Source organism: Lactuca virosa, chromosome 2, assembly GCF_052849685.1.
Source record: "Lactuca virosa cultivar CGN04683 chromosome 2, Lactuca_virosa_CGN04683_v6, whole genome shotgun sequence".
NCBI classification, from domain to species: Eukaryota; Viridiplantae; Streptophyta; class Magnoliopsida; order Asterales; family Asteraceae; genus Lactuca; species Lactuca virosa.
In genome coordinates, this window is record NC_136427.1 from 274,621,731 (window position 1) to 274,643,604 (window position 21,874).

The window sequence follows — 21,874 nt, forward strand, 5'->3', positions numbered from 1 at the left end:
TCTATGGGGTTGATTGTGTAAATCATCCATTCTTTTATAGTGGGCTAATGATCCATGGTTTATTGGATTGGGCTAAGTCCATAAGGTGCTCCATGGGTGCTCCATGGAGGTTATAAACCCATGGATCGTGGAATATGAAAAGCCATGTCAATTAGGGTTTACATGGTGTAACCCTACTTGTGACACAACTATAAAAGGACCCCATGGGCTACCAAAATCGGCACTATGTGTAGAACAAGAGGGCTAGCTGATTTTGAGTGAGTGTGGACTTCTCTCAAAGTTATTCCAAGTGTTGTCATGTTGTGTGAAACATTTGAGGCATCGCACTTGAGGTGCTAGGCTCACAAAGTTCTCAAGGAATCCAAGCAACAAAAAGGTATGTTCTTCATACTAGCTTTTATGTTTCAAAGTTCCCCATGCCATGCTAGTTAGGTTAAGAACCTTGGAAAATCAAATTTGCATGTATCTTAGTAAAACATAGATCCAAGGTTTCTAGGGTTGCATGCACACCTTAAGAGTGTTAGAATGCTCAAAACCCTTCAATCATAACAAACAAACAGCATGCATACTGAGCCATCAGCCTGACTGGACCGCCTCGCAGGGCCATCAGCCTATCTGGACCACTCTCTGAGCCATCGACACGTCTGGACCGCCTCACGGGCCTTCAACCTATCCGGACCGCTCGTCGGGCCTTCAGCCTGACTAGTAGGCCCTTACCGGGTCTGTAGTCTATCCGGGCCACCCTGGGTATGTTGGCCTAGAGCACAAAGCAGAGACCGCCTCAACCCATCCCCAATCACACAATCAACACATAAATATCAAATGCTAGCATATACAAACAGTCATACCGATCTAACAGATCACTAATCATAGCATCATCCTATATACCAGGATGCCGACCTAACCGGTTACTAACATAGCATCATCCTATATACAGGCGACCGACCTAACAGGTCACTAAGCATATCATCATGCAATAACCAGAATAACAATCCAAAAATAAGGTCCAACATTGGTGCCTTCGACCCTGTTGGTATAGTGAGTACAACTCACCTCACATTGCTGAAGTCTCGCGGACAAAACCTTAGCTGTTGGATGACAGATTCCCGAACTGTCAACATCACAACAACACCCAATTAATAATTGGGTTCCAATACATAACCATAAGTCCATGCTCGGGGTAAAAAGACTAATTTACCCCCAACCTAGCTTGATTCAAGCCCAAGGCCCAAACTCACACTCCAAAAGCCCAAAAGTCAACCAATGAACCAAAGCCCAACATATGGCCCAATTTTCCAAATTGGGCCCAAACCCCTCACATGGTCTTACCTTAAGGCCCAACCATTTATTCTAGTCCAAACACTTGGCATTCGAATGGTCAGTTATCTCATAATCATCAAGGCCCAATTATGGTCCATCTATGGCCCAATTTTCCAAATTGGGCCCAAGCCTTTCCAGTGGGCTTTATCCTAAAGCCCATCCAAATATTCTAGTCCATATACTTGTTCTTGGATGGCCCATCAGTAGCCCAATCACCAAAGCCCAACAAACAGGCCCAACGCAAGGCCCAAACAAAATGTGGGGTTTCACATAAAATGACGATTAGGGTTAAGTGTTCTTACTTAACCCATTAAGGGCTTAACCCATTAAGGACTTAATACATTAAGTCCATCACTCTACTAGGTCAAACATATAATGTCGTCGGGATTAATTCATAATTCCAATCCAATGGTCCAAACATGTGGGTCCCGACAATTCCAAATTAACATATCCAAAAATTAGGGTTTTCTAAACCCTAATTAGGGTTTCAAACCAAATCATGTTCCAATTAGTCCATTTGTTAAGATTTTAGGTTAATTAATTGTTAATGAATTTGGGCACCACCCACTACCACCTCGGGTAGTGGCGGTCAATGGAGGCTCACGACGGCGGCCACCACCTCACGGTGGTGGTGACAGATTTCCTTAATTATTCCGGCCACTAATCACAATTATACAACAATGTCCAAATACACACACACACACATAAAATAACACACACGCACACTCAGCCACCCTTGTGGAAGGCGGTGGTTGGAGGTGACAGCCACCACCTCACGGTGGTGGTGGTGGCTTTTCTCGTGAAATTTGGCCAAGCAAACAAATGCCCACAAATTGAAACACATACTTCTTTTTTTGAAGGCTGAACGCGACCACCCACCTGGTGGCGTATGGCTACAGCGGTGACACAGAATAGCGGGCAACAGCAACGACTAACGGCGGAAGACGATAGCGGTGGAACAGTCGCTGAAGTGGTGGCGGCGGACAGCAGCGACTATGTCTTCAACGGGGACAACGCAGCGGCAGGAGAATAGAGGAGAGTAAGAGAGAGAGAGAGAGAGAGAGAGAGAGAGAGAAAGAGAGAAAGAGAGAGAGAGAGAGAGCGACCAAACCACGACTACGGAAGCCTCGCAAACGTCGGTCTTTCGATCTCTACGAATAAATCACGTCGGAGTAGCGATCCTTCGTCTTCGCCGATAGCTAGATAGTGACGGCGGCTTCTCGGTGGTTTTCCGACTCCAACAACGGTGGTCAACTTCGATGGTTCAGAATGGATGGTGGCGGCGACCGGAGATGAAGGGAGACATAAGGAGGGTGGCAGATGTGTTTAGTTTAGGGTTAGCGTTACCGAGGTTGATGGGTGATATACCCCGACTCACATAAACTTCATTCCATAATGACGCAAATGGTCCTTCCTTCTCCTTTTTCTTTCAACTTACGTCCGTAATTTACCCTTTTAGCCCCAGCCTCTAAAAATCCTTTCATAACAAGCCCAATATTCTACCAAACAGCCCCACCTCTACAAATTATTTTCAACTGAAGTCCATATATTACCATTCAGCCCCTTAGCGTCCAAAATCTTTAAATTTAGGTCCAATATTACCAAACACTCCCTGACCTCTGAAAATCTTTACAAAATAAATCATGTTATTACACTTTTAACCCCCAACGTCCAAATTAAATTATTTAACCCCCGAATAATCCAAATTATAACATTTGGCTCCCCGAAAACAACACTCCACTAAATATTATGGATTTTTGGGCTACTCTTCATTCATTAATTTTATCTATTTGTTTATCTAATAAACGAGATGTTACAATTCTTCCCCACTTAAATTAGATTTCGACCTCGAAATCATTCCTTACCATCCTTGTCACGCCAAACCACTCAAGTGACATGGCCACAATCCCGAGCACAACCGCAACCTTCCCAAGGCAATCAAAACCAGCCCTCACAGGTTTTGACTATGAGTAAAAATAATACTTTTTCTGAGTTTAGAAAGTATAAAACATAGTTTAAAAGTGTCATCCTGACTCATACTTGTCTCCAACATATAGTATATATATCCTAGGTATAATAGTTTACTTATTAAATAAGTGATATACCTAAAATCTCCATATACTTAAATCAAGGAAGGTTACTACATATAAATATTATTTCAATTCTATACGGGTATATATATACTAGGTATAATCGTTTACTTAATGAATAAGTAAAATACTTATAAATTCCTTGTACCTAGAGTATAAGTGTTTGGTAAACTTATACTTAACATTCATACTTGTATATCGACAAAGTATAATGCTTCTAAAATTGTGCTACCACGTGTCCATAACCGTTGCTATATGACATACAAGACCTTTGAAAAAAAAAATCCCACCAATGGTTCCACGAAGGATTCTACCATTGATGCCAATAAAGATTATGCTCAGGGTACCACGAAGGATTCCACCAATATAAAAACACCGTGCGCTTCATCGACGTCAGATCAATAAAACAAATAAAAGGACAGTTCGTCACTCGCCAAATATTGGGTTGTAGCTAGCAACCACGAGTGGGGTTGTCAACCCGTATAGTTTCATACACGACTTCCTCGCTCACACGGGATTAGCGGTTACAAGTCAGAGGATTTCCCCTAAGGTTCTCAATGTTAGTTGATGAATATAATAACTCATGTAGACTTTGTCGAATTCCTAAAGTTCTAATAGTAAAAGCATATTCGTGTATAAAACCTTAAGTTACTAGACTATGCTTTAAACATTACTCCTAATTTCATAATACTTAGGCAGTACAACAGCTATAACTTGAAATAAAAACCAGGTTTTATCTAACATAAAACCAATAATAGCAACATACTTAACAAGTATATATAGAACTCCCGAATATAACTTCAGGGCTATATTAGTAACATACCAGATTTTATCTAACATAAAACCAATAATAACAACATACTTAACAATTAGTATATAGAACTCTCGAGTATAACTCCGGGGCTATAACAAAATAGTATATAGAACTCCCGAGTACAACTCTGGGGCTATAACACAATTTAGTATATAGAATTCCCAAGTATAACTTTGGGGATATATTAGTAACATTTATGATGACAACATGCTAACAAGTTTAAGATAGTTGTATGTTTTCAATATATCAAATATATTCTAGGTATATATGATACAAAACAACTATATCCCGATTAATATAAGTATCTATGTTGATATGAATATACTATCATATAAACTTAATATTAACTTTTATACAATATTTAGCAAGCATTTCCCCCGAAAACATTAAAAAGTGGGGCCGTGAAACTCACCCTAGTAGCGTGATCTATACAATCTAACTGAAAAACGGTCAGAGGCTCGTCGTTGTTAGGCTCGGGAAGGGAAAAGAACTTCGGAAAACGAGAGAGAATGAACGTAAAAGGTGTGACAATTGAATGCGCCTCGATTGCTATTTATAGGATGCTTTGGGACCTCTCACGTCGTGAGAAATCAATGACCACGTCGTGAGGCCTGGCTGCATCACCTCGTAGACTTGCCATTTGCATTTCTAGCTTCGAAAGGTGTCCGGATGACATCTCACGTCTTGAGGATGATATGCTCACGTCGTGAGGTTCCATGAGTCATTCCGTAGCCTTCCCAGGTGTTTTCTAGCCTCGATTAGTGTCCTGGATCATTCTCATATCGTGAGAATACATGCTCACGTCGTGCGCTCTGACAAATTAGGGTTTCTGCTACGTGTTATGCTCTCAGACTGCTACATCTTCAGAATATCATAACTTTTGCATACGAGCTCCGTTTTTGACGTTCTTTATATCTACGTGTAGGTATTTCCGAGTACTACAACTTTCTTTTAGATTCCAATAGGTAATTCTAAGTCTATTTCAAAATCCTCTTGTTATAGAGGCTATAGTGTTAGAATTTATCATAACTTCTTCATGCGAAGTAAATTGATTAGACTTGTAGTGTTGAATGAAAATTTCATTAAAGATTAAAGTAAATTGATTATAATATGTGTTTGTTATATTTATGGGAATTATCTTTTACCTAATTTTGACTGGTGTTATACCTGTGTATATGTCAGAGTTAATGAGAGTATCATTGTATTCAAAGTGTTGTATGTTGATGACATACACTCATAGGAAACATTGGTCATGCGATGGAAAATGTAACAACTTGGCTCGGGAAATGTTTCGCTATGAAAGACTTAGAGGAAACAACATACATACTTGGTATTAGTATCTACCAGGATATATCAAAACGTTTAATAAGACTTAGTCAGAGTACATATATGGATAAAGTGTTGAAAAGATTTAATATGAAAAATTCCAAGAAAAACATCGTTCCAATGCATCATAGCGTGAAATTGAGTAAGACTCAATGTCTTAGTTCTATTGATGAACATTAGAGAATGAGTCAAGTCTCATATGTTTCGACTATAAGATCGATCATGTACGTTATGACATGTACTCACACTGATGTGTCATATACCCTAAACATGGTGAGTTGATATCTAGAAAATTGGGGACTAAGTCATTGGACGGCTATCAAGAACATTCCAAAGTATTTGAGAAATACAAAATACATGTTACTATGGTGGAGAATAAGAGCATGTTGTTAAGTGGTGTAATGAAACAAGTTTCCAAATAGATAAAGATGATTCAAAGTCACATACTGGATGGGTATTCGCATTGAATGGAGGTGCGGTGACATGGAAAAGTTTCAAACAGGAAACAGTGGTAGACTCTACACGTGAGTCTGAATATATAGCTTCAAGTGAAGCGTCCAAGGAAGCTACATGGATCAGAAACTTCATAAGCGACATTGGAGTTGTTCAATGTAACAAAGACCCATTAGAGAATAAAAGGAAAATGCATTGGGTTTCTTGTGACGTTGGGGGTCTTGGAGTGGGGAGTCTTAGATCGATGAACATTGCTCTTCTTTCGAAATGGCGGTGGAGATTAAAAGTTGAAGATAATTCCCTTTGGTCCTCATGTATTGAGACAACTTATAAAATTAATTGTACCGATGGTGAACCGTTAGCAAAATGTGGCATCGCGGGAACTTTGGCTTTCTATATATCAAATTAATAAGGAACTCGACGAATGAGATTTATCTCTTCATCATAATTTCTATAGGAAGATGAGGGATTAAAATCTTACTCACTTTTGGAAAGACAAGTGGTGTAATGATCATACCTTTAAAGAGTCTTTCCGAAATTATATATGCTTAAGACAAACAAAAACGACATGGTCTCAGAGAGGTTTACGAGAGTTGATGAGGTTGTTTTTCAGGGGAATTGGAATAAACTACCTTGTAAAGACATGGAGACCAAATAGTTGAAATGTTTAATTTTGATACTGATGGCTACCTGTTTGTCCACTGCTCTGGAGAAATGGCTTTAGAAGGCGGATGTTTTAGGTTTGTTTTCGGTTAATGGTGAATAAATTGGTGCTTGACAGCCGTGTTCATGGTTTTAAATGGATAAGTCGGGTGCGATTGTTAATAAATAGACTTTTGAGTGGCTATTGATCTTTTGAGGAGAGATATTAACTTAATTTCTACTATGTGTCATTTTTGTAAAGGTGACTAGGAGGATGTTGAATATATATATATATATATATATATATATATATATATATATGTGACATTTTTGTTGTCATTTGGAATTGATTTATGACATGGATTGGTGAAGTGCATTTAATTTCCAAAAGCACATTGGAGTTGGTCGATATTTTGAAAGCCTCGTTTCAAAGAAAGAAAAAGGAACAAACTTAGATCGACTTTATTTTAGTTTTTGATTTGGATAATTTGTAAGGTTCACAATGTTTTGGTGTTTAATAGAAAGAGATGCTATCATTTTAAAGCGACGGATGATATTTGGTTGGTGGCGTACAAATGAATCAAACATAAATCATCGTTCAGTTTTATTAATTGGTTTGACGGATGTATTTATCATTTTAATGCTTGTAATTTGAAATTTTGTACTTTGGTTTTGTTCTACCGTCTCCCTAATTGTTTAATGCCTGTTAAAAATAAAAATTATTGTTTTTGTTGTTCTTGTTTTTTTTTTGTTTTTTTTTTTAAATTTATAATATCATATAAATGTAGACCACTTGAGACTATAAAAGTAAACAGCCGCAGCACTCACCAGTGACTAGACTCCTCTCTCTGAGATACAAAACCAAAAAACTCATCAAAGGTCAACAAGCTCCTCCAAAAAAGAAACCAGAAAGAGAAAGAGAAAGAGAAAGAGAAGAGCGTTCATCTCTCTCTCTACTCCACGGAAGTTCAATTAATGGCCGCCAGTAGCAAGAGTAAACGCTGAATCTACAACCTACCCATCATCATTAACTGTAGAAACCCCCATCTTTCTTCCTTCATCCCTTCCTTTCGCTTATTTCTCTCTCTAAAAACCCTCCTCGGTATTCGTGTCAGCCATCTACTCTCTTCAATTATTCTTCAAAACCCACATCCCATTGTCCGATTCATCTCCTTTTGCTCAATACCCACATCGAGATCTGTTTTCCTGAAGGTTTTTTGGGTGAGAGAATGGGAAGTAAATGGAGGAAAGTGAAGATGGCTTTGGCGTCTAATTTATGTGTTTATGTGCCCACGGCTGATACAGACGATTCTCCGCCGCATTCCGATGGGTTTTCCGATGCAGCCTTGTTGTCTCCCTCTCCGGCGGGGTGGAGCATGAGTGGCTCTGCTACTCGACCGGCGTCTCCCAGTTTACGATTGTCTAAAAGCTTCAACAGATCTTCTAAGGTTTATTTTATTGCTTATATATTTAATTTATTGTTAAACATTTGACCATCGAATCTTGGATTTGTTTATTATCTATCAGAAATTTGATTATCCTGTTTTTTCCTTTATTTTTCTTGGTGGCAGTTTTTGTTTTTTTCTCTGGTTTGTTGATTAAAAAGAGAAGAATAAAATTAAGTCAAATTAACTTCCAAAAGAGGACCAAAATCAAGGGGGAAAAAGGTGAAAATGAAATCTAATGATAAAAAATAATTTAATTTAATTTTCTGGGTTAGATCTTATGCTTCCATTGCTTTAAACTCTAAGCTTTTCTTGTTGAATTTTGCTTTATTCCCCTAAAAAAATCTACAGTGGAGCACTAATACACAGGAAACGAGAATATTATCATTTTTTTTTCAAACGCATGTTTTAAATATCGATATCACTAATTTCTCTCTTCCCTTTGTGAGTTTGAAGGTCAATCCTTAATTTCTTGTGATCATTCATATGTTTTTCGTTCCTTGGGTTCCATATTCGTTTTAAACCAGCAAATAATAAAAAACGACTCCTTAAAAGGACCCAGAAAACAAAAATTAGAGTACCCTAATTTTTCGAATTTGATTGCATCATGCTTGATTGAACTCTTGTGAACCTTTTAATATTTTTATATGTGTGAACATTTGAAAAAAATGCATTTTTTGAGGGATATGCTCCAGTTAAAGAGGAACATATTTGTATGGTAATGGGTTCTTTTGATGCTATCCAACTTTTCAAGATTTTATTTTTTGTTATATTATTTAATTTCGACTTTGCCAATATGAACTTGTGATATGCTGATTCGATTACAAATCGCTCTCATGGGCACTTAAAAGATTTTTGCTCAATAAATTAACTAATTTAGCAACTATTCGTGCTTTACATTTCCTTTTCACTATATGATGATATGATTCCTCTTTATGAAAAAGTAAATATTTAGACTTGTGGTTGGCCTCATTTGTTGACTATCAGTTTCTGGGCCTCATAAACCTTGTAATCAAATACATGAATCAAGAAAGATGAAAGAAAATCCAAAGACAACCAAACATCTGTCTTCTTTGACATCTTATAATGCACTTTTTTCTTGGTTTTGGGTTGTAGTTGTTGTTTGTGTTCCTCTTTGTTGTCTTGCATATTGTCTTGTAGCTGCTACACTGAGTCTTGTTTTGACTTTTAAATGTCAAACAAAATGCTTTTTGATGTCGAAATTGGTATAAAATTGTTTAGTTTTGTGATTAAATTTTTGAAATTCAAAAGGATCATTATCTCGAGCTGTTTACGGTTTTCAAGAAGGTTAAAAGCGTTCAAAGGTCATTTCTATTTTTGGTAATTATCCGATTCTCATTGTATTTGATTCACTAATAGTATATATATGTTGTTTTATGACAGAAAACATGCACAATATGTTTAGCTTCAATGAAACGTGGAGAAGGACAAGCCATATTCACAGCAGAATGTTCACATTCGTTCCATTTCCAGTGTATTGCTTCAAATGTGAAACATGGGAATCACATTTGCCCTGTTTGCAGAGCAAAATGGAAAGCAGTTCCATTATTGGGTCCCACAAATTCCGGCCCTCCATTAGGAAGAACAAGAATAAACCCTGTAAATTGGTCACAAGACAATCCAGTAATGACCTTACTCCGCCCAAACAGCCCCCGCCACGTCACCGCCACATCACCGATTTTCCCGGGCCCCGAACCACCCGTTTTTAATGATGATGAACCGTTAAACCTTAAATATTCAAATAAAACTCGCTCAGATTCAGACAAGTCTTTGTTAAAAAGGGTATCAGTCAAAACATACACCGAGGTCCCATCAGTTCCTCAGTTTACTTCTGTTGATGATTTCACTGTTTTGATCCACCTCAAAGCTCCAGCTTCTGTTTCAGGGGTTAAATCAAGTAACACAAACCAAGGTCAAAGTCAAGGTCCCACCTTTAGTCAAGTTAACCAGACCCCACGTGCCCCGGTTGATCTTGTCACTGTTCTTGACATCAGCGGTAGCATGGCGGGAACAAAGCTTGCTCTTCTGAAACGGGCCATGGGTTTTGTGATACAGAATCTCGGGCCTGCTGATAGACTGGCGGTGATTGCATTCTCCTCCTCTGCCCGCCGCCTCTTCCCCCTCCGGAAAATGTCGGATTCCGGGAAGCAACAGGCTCTCCAAGCTGTCAACTCATTGGTGGCTAATGGCGGGACCAATATTGCTGAAGGTTTAAGAAAAGGGGCGAAGGTTATGGAAGATCGAAGGGAGAACAACCCGGTTGCTAGCATAATCCTGTTATCTGATGGACAAGACACTTATACTGTAAATGGAAATTCCAATTCCGGTGGCCGGAAAAACCAATTGACCTATGAATTACTTGTTCCGAGGTCTATTGAAAACTCCGGAATCAAGATTCCGGTCCATGCGTTTGGGTTTGGAACGGATCACGATGCTTCTTCGATGCACTCGATCTCGGAGATTTCCGGTGGGACGTTTTCGTTTATTGAAACGGAAGGTGTGATTCAAGATGCTTTTGCACAATGTATTGGTGGACTTTTGAGTGTTGTGGTGAAAGGTGCGAAAGTGATGATTGAAAGTGTGAACCCTAATGTTGTTCTCAGATCTTTAAAAGCTGGAAGCTACAAGAATGAGTTAATGGCAGATGGGAAATCTGGATGTATTGATGTTGGGGATTTATACGCTGATGAAGAACGGGATTTTCTTGTTTCGGTCAACATCCCGACAGAGTTGACTTTAAACGAGACTTGTTTGTTGAAAGTTGGATGCCATTACACGGATCCGTTGACCAAAGAGACAGTCAACTTAGAGAGTGAAGATGTCAGGATTGAAAGAACCGAAAAGGTTGGTGAACAGGTTGTGGTACTGGTATCCATTGAAGTTGATAGACAAAAGAATAGGTTACAAGCGGCTGAAGCCATGGTACAAGCGAGAGCTGCAGCTGAAGAAGGTGATTTGTCAAATGCCATTTGTACCCTTGAGAAGTGCAGGCGGGTTCTGTCTGAAACGGTGTCGGGTAAGTCAGGTGACCGGCTGTGTATGGGTCTGGATGCTGAGCTCAAGGCCATGCAGGAACGAATGGCGAGCAGACACATGTATGAAGCATCTGGAAGGGCTTATATATTGTCAGGGCTAAGCTCACACTCATGGCAACGAGCCACGGCTCGTGGTGACTCCACAGATGGCTCGAGCCTGGTTCAAGCGTATCAAACCCCATCAATGCTTGAGATGTTGACTCGATCTCAAGCTTCTCTTTTGGGCAGCAGCCTTGGTTCGGGTCAGGGTCAGGGTCAGAGAGTGGTTCGTCCTGTTTGGTCATTTGCATCATCGCATTCACAGCCCAAACCAAGGTAAAGTCAAAAGTGTTTAACATTTTGTTTTTCGAGGGGGGTAGGAAGGAAGGAGGCGCGATTTTGGGTGTTGATATTTCGTGCTTTTTTTTATGTAAAGCAATAAATAAAAATGGGGGTATGTTTAAGATTGGGGGAGGAGAGGGTATAAATGGTGAAAGATAAGGGGTTAGGATGGTTGATTTTGTTTTTGTGGTTTAAATGTTTTTCCTTGTGTAATTTTTGGGGGTGATGTACATAAGGAGAAATGGTTTTTTTTTTTTTTTGGGTATAAGTTTGTAATTGTGGGGGGATGATTGGGGGTGATGGGTTTGGTTTTATTTATTATGACATAAAGAGTTAAGTTAAGACGCCTATAATATGTGATTCTTTCTTTCGCAACTTTTATGTTTATCGTCTTTTTTTTTTGTTACTTTCATATGGGGTTTGACCTTTTTTCCATGCAATTGGGTGGATTATAAAAGATAGTGAGAGAGATTGAAGTTTTGACCTTTTTTTAGTACTAATGTCCATCTTTTACTGCATGATGTACAAGTCAATGTAGAGGGAGGGCCAGTGCAAAGATCTTGTTTTGTTGCCCCATGTCTCGAAAGGGGGAAAAGGTAGTTCTTGAAGGTTGGGCCTTTTCTTTTATATATAGGTATAACTTTGAATGCATAGGTTAAAAGATGCAAAATTTGATTCATAACATACAAGTCAGTAATGCATAAGGTACAAGTTGATATACATGGTATTGTTAAAAAGGTAAATAGCATAAAAAAACACTCCGTTTACATCAAAATTTTAATTTGACACCGTGTTTTTTTTTGTCTCAAATTTGACACTGTGTTTTTCAATTTGTTACAATTCTGATCACTTGACCGGTTAATCAGGTTACATGCTAACGTGTCAGTTTTGATGATGTGGCATGCTGACATGATATGCTGATGTGTCAAAAATGAATTTTTTCCCACAAAAAACAGTAAGTTTTCACTTTTTTTTCGATTTTGACACTAAGTTTAATTTTTTCTTTCAATTTTGACACTATGTTTTTTTGTTCCAAATCGAACATCATTTTTTTCAATTTTGACCATTTTCTATTTGAAACCGTATAAATATATTTTTTTATTACATTTTAAACCGTATAAATATATATTTTTTGTTTAAAAACCACATTATATATATTAAATCCAAAGGAGCTTAGGAATAGTACCTTTTTAGGTTTTAGGTTTTTGCCACAAAAGTTTATTGAATTTGACACTTTTAGTCCCTAAAGTCAAAATTTTTATATTTTTGCCTTTTAATTAAGTTTTTTGTGTCTTAAGGTTTTTGCCACAAATCTTTAATGACTTTTGACACTTTTAGTCCTTGCAGTCAAAGGTTTTATATTTTGGTGTTTTTGCCACAAATCTTTAATAAATTTGACACTTTCTGTCATTGTAGTCAAAACTTTTACATTTTGACATAAAAAACACAGAAAACTCACCATATTTTCTCAACTTTGACAACTTTAACATTATTGCCACAACATTTTTGGATTTTCTACACCAATGTCCCTTCTTTTCGTTGTACACTTTTGACATCTAATTTTAGGGGTTGTCGACTTTCTCCCCTATTTATGGTGATTTACAATTTCAACACATATTTTTTAAAGTTAGCCGATTTTTTCCATATTACCCCAAAAGCGGCGTAGCCGTTGGTTCTTTACTAGTTTTTATTTAAATACAAGGTTTTTTTTTTTTTTTTTTTTTTTTTTTTACATTTAAAGTATAATGTGTAAATATGCATTAGTTATATCATGAGAATCAAACTAACCATAAGCTTCTAATAAGATGTGAAAATTTCAAGGGTTGTAAACTTGACATCCGGGTGTTAATCGACTACACGCCTCCAAACCTACAAACTCATTTTAAAGTTGCGTATTTAATATAAAATACGGTTTTTATATAACTAATACATATTTATACATAAAATTATGGTTTGAATGTAAAAAAAAACTTGTATTTCTACAAAACTATGGTTTTTAATTTAAATGGAAAATTGTCAAAATTGAACAAAAATTGATAAATGATGTTCGATTTGGAACAAAAAAAACATAGTGTCAAAATTGAAAAAAAATTAAACTTAGTGTCAAAATCGAAAAAAAGTGAAAACTTACTGTTTTTTGTGGCAAAAAAAATTCAATTTTGACACGTCAGCATATCATGTCAGCATGCTACATCATCAAAACTGACACGTCATCATGTCACGTCAGCATGTAACCTGGTTAAACGGTCAAGTGGTCGGAATTGTAACAAATTGGAAAACACAGTGTCAAATTTGAGACAAAAAAAACACGGTGTCAAATTAAAATTTTGGTGTAAACGGAATGTTTTTTATGCTATTTACTCTTGCCTTTACGGAAAGTGAATTGAATTGTTTGGTTTATTTAAGTAAAAGGTACAAACTCCAATACGAAATTTGTAAGCAAGGTACCACTTTTGATGCATAGGATACAAGTACGTTGTGGCAAAAGGTGTACGTAGGTTTGGCGTTTTCATAGGATACAACTTGTGATGCATAAGGTACAAGTATTGGTTTGGTGTTTTTAGCATTGAAACAGAAAAAGGGTTTACCATGCATGAGAAATAGAAATGGAAAGTGAAATTGATTGGATGATTGATTTGAGGATGAGGATGAGGCTGATTGAAAAAGGAACAACTTTTGATCACATTGTTCACACATGGGTGGCCCATGTCACGATGGTGTAACATCATCGTCATGGACTGCTTTTGATGCAGGTGTTTTACACTACACTAAGGTCTATGCCTATGGTTTCCAAGTAGGCAAGTACGCTTGTTTGTACTTCATGCATTGGAAGCTTGTATATTATTCATTTACAGTGTTCATTGCTTTCGATATGTCAATTCTGAAATTGTTTATCGATGGTTGTATCTCCCACCAAAAATTCATGAGAATGCACAACATCAACTATTCATTTGTTATTGTTGATATATTTTCTCGTATCCTTCAACAAGCAAACAAGCATACATAATCATTAAACAAATGCCAAGTTTTTATAACAATAAACAACTTATATATCACAACTTTTTGTATTGAACTCTTTAGAATTAAATAGATTATTATTTTATTTTCCATGACTTTACCAAAAAATTTCTACATACATTTAAGAATTAAAACTTTTTTTTCCTTTGAAGAATTCAAAGACTATTTAACTCCATATAATGGCACCCTATAATGGTAATGTTTAATGAATTGAATGTTAATTAGGGATGTCATTTCTTTCGTTGTTTTATTAAACAATGCATTGTGGATGCTCTTAATCCTTAAACTTATAATTTTTTGTCATCATTTTGGACAGCAATTATTAAAAAATGTATACGAAGAAGATATTTGTGAATTTTGACAATAATATATAATAGCTAAAAACCTTCTAAAAAAAGAAGAAATTTATATGCCTTAAAAGAACATAGTTTTAAGATATGATTCAAACCTTTCCTAATAAATAAAAATAATTTTGACACTTGTCAACTTCTAATGCATTATACCAAATGACTTTTTCTTATTATTTTCAGTATATTTTTTTCCACATGTTATTTTATGGTTTTTCTTTTTTATTAAATTGCAGATAGTATTTAAGTATAATAGTAAATGCATAGCAATTTCATTAATTGACTTTTCTTTATAATTTCAAAATTATTAAATTAAAGTCTCATTAGTTTTCTTTGTTTATTTATCTAAGTTATTTGTTTAAATTTAAAAGAGAAAAAAAACTTTAATTTTAATAATTCAATATTTTTTTTCACTTTTCTTATAAATTCAAACTTTTCAAATGTTTAGAATTTTATATTTAATTTTCTTTTAAATCAACACATATAATACATGACTTTTGCATCTAGCTAGTCTGATCTATAACAAAGTTAAAGCCGATCCTAAAATTTTGTTACTTTTGGAAACAAACACAAACCGTGTGGCATGTGATGTGTTTCACCAAATGAGTCGATTCTGGATTACTTACGATTTTTTGGTTTCAGTTATGTGCATAACCTAATTGAAAAGAAACAGGGACAATGGATCCGTATTTGTAACATTTTATAACATCAGGACTGTAAATGTATTTAGCAAAAAATAATTTTCACATGAAGAAGAAAGCGAAACATCATCGTATTCATTTCCTCTGTCTCTGTTCATCCAATTACAAGACTGTAATCAGTAATTACTGTGCCAGTTGTCTTGATTTAATGTTAAAGTTAAACCATGGTGCTCGAGGATCGTTATTGATCAACTCTGAATTAAATTTTCAAAGGGCTCAATTCCTTTGGTTAAAATGAGTTAACTGGATATTGTTTAGTGATCCCGGATCCGATAATATTATAAGTTTAATTGACTACAGTTGATTGGGGGAAATTTTCTATAAGCTTGTGTCTACTGTATTGATATTGTGGGAGGTGGATATTCAACCACTCGTTGTTTTGGTAATACTGACAATCTTCTTTTGTTCTGCTTGCATGTTTTTGTAATGTAAAAGGAGTTACGTATTTTCTTTGTTTTACAACAAAACTAAAACATGTTTAGCAAGAATGTTACGTTTTGGAAGAAAAAGAGAGGAAGAACATTTAAGAATTAAAAGACAAAAAAATGTATTTTGTTAGTTTTTAATTAATATATTTTGAAAATGGTTTAGTATTTGTTGTAACAAAAGACCTAAAACTGTTAAATTATGGGGACATGCATGCATGGAGCAGAAACAAGAAAGTGATGCAGTGAAGGGACTAACCAGTGTCTCAGATGTACTTGAGCAGCCCCATTTATTTTCTTCATATCGTACATAGTGGTGGTGTCGTATCCAAAACTTGCTTTTTTAAAGCAAAGCAAAACATTAATTAAGAAGAAGCAAAAACTGAATGTTTCATATATGGCAGAAAACCACCTTTTTAGGCCATGCTCCATGATTCATTCTGTTTGTTTCCAGCAGTGTTAAAATTGAAATCAATCAAACTCAAAATAAACACAATCTTAAGCAGATTAATTTTATGTTTAACAAAATCTAACCTTTGGATTTTGGAACACAAAGTTTTTTTCAATGTTATAATTCACTTTTCTCTATAAAATATAGAAAATTAATTAGGTAAAAATTAAATTAAATTATTTTCCATTTTAAAAAAAATATATATCAACCAAACAATAGCTCTTAATTCTCTGTACCACCTTTTTATTCAGTTTGTTTCCATCAGTGTTAAAATTGACTGAACACAATCTTAAGTAGATTAATAGATGTTTAACAAAATCTAACCCTTGGTACACAAAGTTTGTTTCAATGTTATAATTCACTTTGTTTCAGTCTCATATGATTTGTAGGTCAAGAACCCACCACCTTACTTCATAGACCATGTATGATTCCTAGAGCATGTTTGGTACAGGGAATTAGGAGCTGTTGTTTGGTTAGTATTTAAAAAGGAGAATGGAAAATAATTTAGTTTTATTTCTATCTAATTAATTCTCTATATTTTATAGAGAAAAGGAGAGAAATAATTCCCTGGGAAATAGAAAAGAAAACAGAGAACTGGGCTCCAATTAATCAGTCTCACGATCGAAGTTTCTCACATGATTTTGGATCGACTTTTTACATGTTTATTATTGGACATATTGGACATAATTTTAAGTAGTATGGTTTATATATATATATATATATATATATATATATATATATATATATATATATATATATATATATATATATATATATATATATATATAAGAATGATCATTTGAGAACTTATAGTTTCCCGAGAACCCGAGAACTAAACAATAACCGTTAGATTAAAATAATAGAGGGTTAGGATACTTCGTGGCATTTTCGTAAATATCTGAAAATAAAATGGGGCGGGGGCATCTTATTAAAATAAATCAGGGACATTTAATCACGTCAACTCTTTATGCCATCTCTCTCTCTCTCTCTCTACCCTTCATCACACCTCCGATCTCAAATCGTCGGATCTCAAGTGTGACAGGATGTGAAGAACTGCATCGTATAGTTCATCGGAACCTACACAGATCATATACAAAGAAGCATTAGGTCGGTCGTTTTCTTCTGAATCTGATCTTGACTTGTCGAATTTGGAGAAGACAGTCCTATCGAATGTCCAGTTGGAGTGGAATCGATCGTATAGAGATCCAATCGAATGTCCGTTTGGAGAAGACGATCCTCTGTCGATCGAGTATTACAGCTCCTCCGATGGATCGATTTTTTGACGCCTTCTGATCTCACAAAAACGTACATAGCTACAGATCTTAAATCGACAGTAGGCGACGATCTCTCCTTCCAGTGGTAAATATCTCGTTCTCGTGTCTTCTTCCTCGATTGATCAAGTCGCGGAGATTTCTCTTTCCTATGGTATAAATCTATTTTATTCTATTCATTTTAATCGATTAATTGAGTCACAAAGTCTTCATTAAGACAATTACTCAAATGTAATTGCAATTAGAAGGTATTGTGAACTGATAGAAACATAAATTCCTTGATTCTAGCACTTAGTTCCTGTTACCTATGTTACTTCTTTTCTTTTTCAACGATTAAGTTCTGAACTTTTATCAATTATCATATAGTGATATTGTGCTCTTTAAATCGATTAAGTTCGTTTATGTGATAACTGATCACTGGATTCACTAATCTAGCAGTAGAGATGAGCATGTAGTAGTTGAAGGGTCTAGTGTATAAATCTTATAAGTGTGATATGATATATATAATTCTTGCACTTCTTTTTCTTTGTAAAAGTTCCAGCCATTTTGCCCCTGGACCGATTTGACCCTATTTTGGACACATTTTCCCTTCAAAATATCCCTTTTCATCCTGTTTTGGACACATCAACCTGTTTTGGCTACACATCTGCAACTTTTCATCTTGATGGTCTCATTCTAGGAACTGGTACTTCTGGATCTATTGTTAAAACTGGGATGTGAAGAGTCAGGTAAAATCCCAAAACTGCCCCTGGTTCATTGTTTTTCTGTATCTTATATCATTTGATTTTTGTACGCAAATGTTGCAAGGTTTGATGGGCATGCTGGGGACTGCAATATCATTTTTAGAAAATGGTTACTTCCTTGCTGTAAGTGTTTAGCTTTAAATGCAATATTTACAAAAATGGCCCCTGTACTTTTTTGAATTTAACAGTTTTTAGTCTAAAATTGAAACTTTTATTACTTTTGGTCCTTTTTTCAAGGTTTCATATCGGTTCTGGTCCCTGGAAGTTTGAAATGAAGAACAAAATCATAACAAGCCCGAGGGACCTTGAAAAATAATTTAACTAAGGGTGAAATTATATCACGTGCCATTTTGTAAAAGTTCATTTTCACTTATAGTCTCTTTCAAATAATTTCATAACTTTAATTTCTTACAGGGATATTTTAGCCTTCTGATTACATGTGATTTACATGTGAATCACATGTAATTAATATGTGATTCACATGTAAATCACATGTGATTCACATGTAAATCACATGTGATTCACATGTAAATCACAAGTGAATCATATATGAATTCCATGTGATTTACATGTAAATCACAAGCGAATCACATATGCATTACATGATTCACATGTAAATCACAAGTGAATCACATATGAAATACAAGTGATTCAAATGTAAATCACAAGTGAATCTTAAAAGATACAATCACATGTGAATCTTACATGATTTACATCAATTTTTTTTTATTTTCTTGTAGATTTGGAAGAAAATTGGGAAAAAATTGAAGAGGCGAAAAGTGATAAATTGAAGAAAATATAGAAATCTTGACATAAAGACATGAAGGCGCTTTGAAATTTTGTAGCATTTTTTGTTTTTTATATTTTATTTTGTATGGAATAAAATAGTTGTACTATTGTGTTTATAGATTAGTAAGTAAAAATTGATTTTTTTATGATTTATTTACGAGTATTATAGTACAAAAAATATGTATACATGCACCTTAAAAAATATGCATATATGCTCCTAAAATATTTATTTTTTTGGTTAAAAAAACTATAGATTTTTTTAAAAAAATATTCCATATATATTTTTTTAAAATTTACTACGTTTTAAAATTTTGTTGTTGCTTAAAAAATGCCGTTATTGTTTATAATGTGAATTTGAGAGCTTTTTATTAATATTTCAAATAATACTAAAAATAAAATGGGATTGGTATGATGACGATCATGCTCTTAATGAATTAATTTTGATCCAACGCTCCACCTTTAGTTCTCGGGTTCTCGGGAAACTATGAGTTTTCAACAGATCTCACCTATATATATATATATATATATATATATATATATATATATATATATATATATATATATATATATATATCATTAGTATATATAAAAGCCCTTTTATTCTGAGGCAGTCTATATTGAATTCATAGGGTTCCGATTCCTCCACGTAACCCCCTCCCGGAACGACACAACGTTTTCACTTACCTTTTCCGATTCTGTTTACTCATCCGTGTTCTTCTACATCATTCTGAAGGCACATATCGGTTCATCATCTTGTAGATCCGAACATTTCTTCCGCTAAATGGATTTCCATTATTATGCAAGCAATATAAAATTCGTCCAATTCTTCACCGCAAATATTCTGAATAAGAATGGCAACATTAATCGTTATGCCATCACCATCTTCCTACTGGTAGGTTTTCTACATGAACCCTAATTTGATTGAACTGAGAACACAAACCTTAATTTGATTACCCTAATTTGATTTCAGTTCTTGTTACTTCTTACCGTCAATCTTATCAATGTTTTTTTTCGTTTAAACTGGTCGATTCTCCTCTGATCTGTAAACTCGAATTGGCTAAAAATCGGTCCAGGATTAACATTTTCGTTCCACATACTAATTATAATATCGTTTCTCCAATTCCACTTATAATTAATGATTGCCACATGTGAAATAGATTGTAGAGAGTTTAAATCTTTTACTTCTACTTATGATTAAAGATTGCAACAGGGGACAATAGGTATTGATTGGTTGCGTTAACATTGTATACCTCTGACATTTTAATTATGTAAAAGTGTTAGATTTTTTTTAAAAAAAATGCATATCTTATTGCAATCTATTTTCCCTATTGTTTTTAATGGTTCAAAAGGGGCGGTTGAAATTTCATCAAACAAAGCTTGTGAGATATCAAATTTCGATTCTTGTTAAAAGTCTACATTAATTTTTAATTTCTATGGGTTATTTAAATACTCCCACATTTGACAACACCTACGAAGGACAATAAGTAATCCTATATTCCCATTGTAGAAATTACTGCAATTTTACATTATTTTGGCTATATCAGCTAAACACTTAACCATGTTTCATAAGATACTTAAACGCAACTGTCATACCATATATTTTTACAATTTCTAATGTTGTGTTTGTGGTGTGATTGCAAACCAACAACTTTTGTTAATATGAAAAAAAATCAAAGTTTGAAATGCGCTTGACTGTGTAATTCTTTTCTTATGTAGCTATGTTTGTGATTTGTTTATATACAATCTGGTCTTGGAAACTTAGAGTTGGCTTGCACCTGTTTCAAAAAATTAAATCGAATTTTGGACCAGGTAAAGCACTAAAACAGTGGAACAACCAAATAATTAGTTGATACTTGCATTTAAGTATAATACAAATTTTTTTTTCGGTTAATTGATCCTGTTCGACTATTTCTATTGAACTAGATCTTGAAGTACTCAAGTGATGCCAACCAACAAGTCACGCACACATGTGAAGGTTAAATTCAAGGCAGATCCATATTCGCTTGCAAAAAATGAGTTATGCCTCCCCCTGTTTGCACCGCCTCATATACGGTGTGTCATTCTTCATTCTCCCCTTCTTCTGTACACATCCACCTATTATTCTCTCCATTCAAGAAATATTGATAGTTCATTCCACCGCTTTCAGGTCTCCTTCAACACAATATTATCATAGTCTGACCCAACACCACCATAACCCTTTACAACCAGATGATGATGGTGGGTTTGATTTTGTTTTAACATCCTAATATCATTCTATATTTCCTTTATTCTTCAATCTTTTATCCACACCTCTCTTCCGAAAGTTACATCTTCATCTTCTCAACAGGTTTATTAAATTCCTTTAACTCTTAGTGTAACACCGTAAATTTTCAAACAAAATTTTCATTTTAATTTCACATAATTCTCATAACACTTTTCACAAAAATCTCATTTATTTAATTTACAAAATACAACTCCATAATTATTTAATTAATAATCCAGGATCCTCAAAACATAACTTTTTCTCTAGTGTGTACAATCAAGCCGGCGCCTTCCCGCGATCCTGAAAAGAACCTGAAACACATATCACATAACACGGTAAACATGAAGCTTAGTGAGTTCCCCAAAATACCACATACACAGATAATAAGCCTCTCATGGCTATAGCTCGTTGGACCCTCCG

General features: G+C 35.1%; 1 protein-coding gene and 1 long non-coding RNA gene across 3 annotated transcripts; both read left to right on the top strand.

Annotated features, from left to right (window-relative positions):
* The first annotated feature begins 7,452 nt into the window (after positions 1–7,452).
* Positions 7,453–11,842, top strand: LOC145161127 (E3 ubiquitin-protein ligase WAV3-like). Its single transcript, XM_079080574.1, has 2 exons — positions 7,453–8,093; positions 9,495–11,842. Exons 1-2 carry the CDS (start codon positions 7,875–7,877, stop codon positions 11,463–11,465), a joined length of 2,190 nt encoding a protein of 729 aa, XP_078936700.1. The 5' UTR covers positions 7,453–7,874; the 3' UTR covers positions 11,466–11,842.
* Positions 11,843–17,411: 5,569 nt separating this feature from the next.
* LOC145157011 (uncharacterized) lies at positions 17,412–19,298 on the top strand. Of its 2 annotated transcripts, XR_013737039.1 has the most exons (4): positions 17,412–17,834; positions 18,360–18,408; positions 18,488–18,546; positions 19,164–19,298. It is a non-coding gene; the product is annotated as an uncharacterized LOC145157011 (long non-coding RNA). The 2 variants fall into 2 exon arrangements; XR_013737037.1 differs by lacking the exon at positions 17,412–17,834 and having other exon boundaries at positions 18,290–18,408.
* The last annotated feature ends 2,576 nt before the right edge of the window (positions 19,299–21,874 follow it).

What these genes read in the sequence shown, in the direction of transcription:
- LOC145161127 (XM_079080574.1), top strand. Translation starts at nt 7,875, where the DNA reads ATGGGAAGTAAATGGAGGAAAGTGAAGATGGCTTTGGCGTCTAATTTA. An exon ending in GCTTCAACAGATCTTCTAAG is followed by an intron (nt 8,094 to 9,494) that starts GTTTATTTTATT and finishes GTTTTATGACAG; the next exon opens with AAAACATGCACAATATGTTT.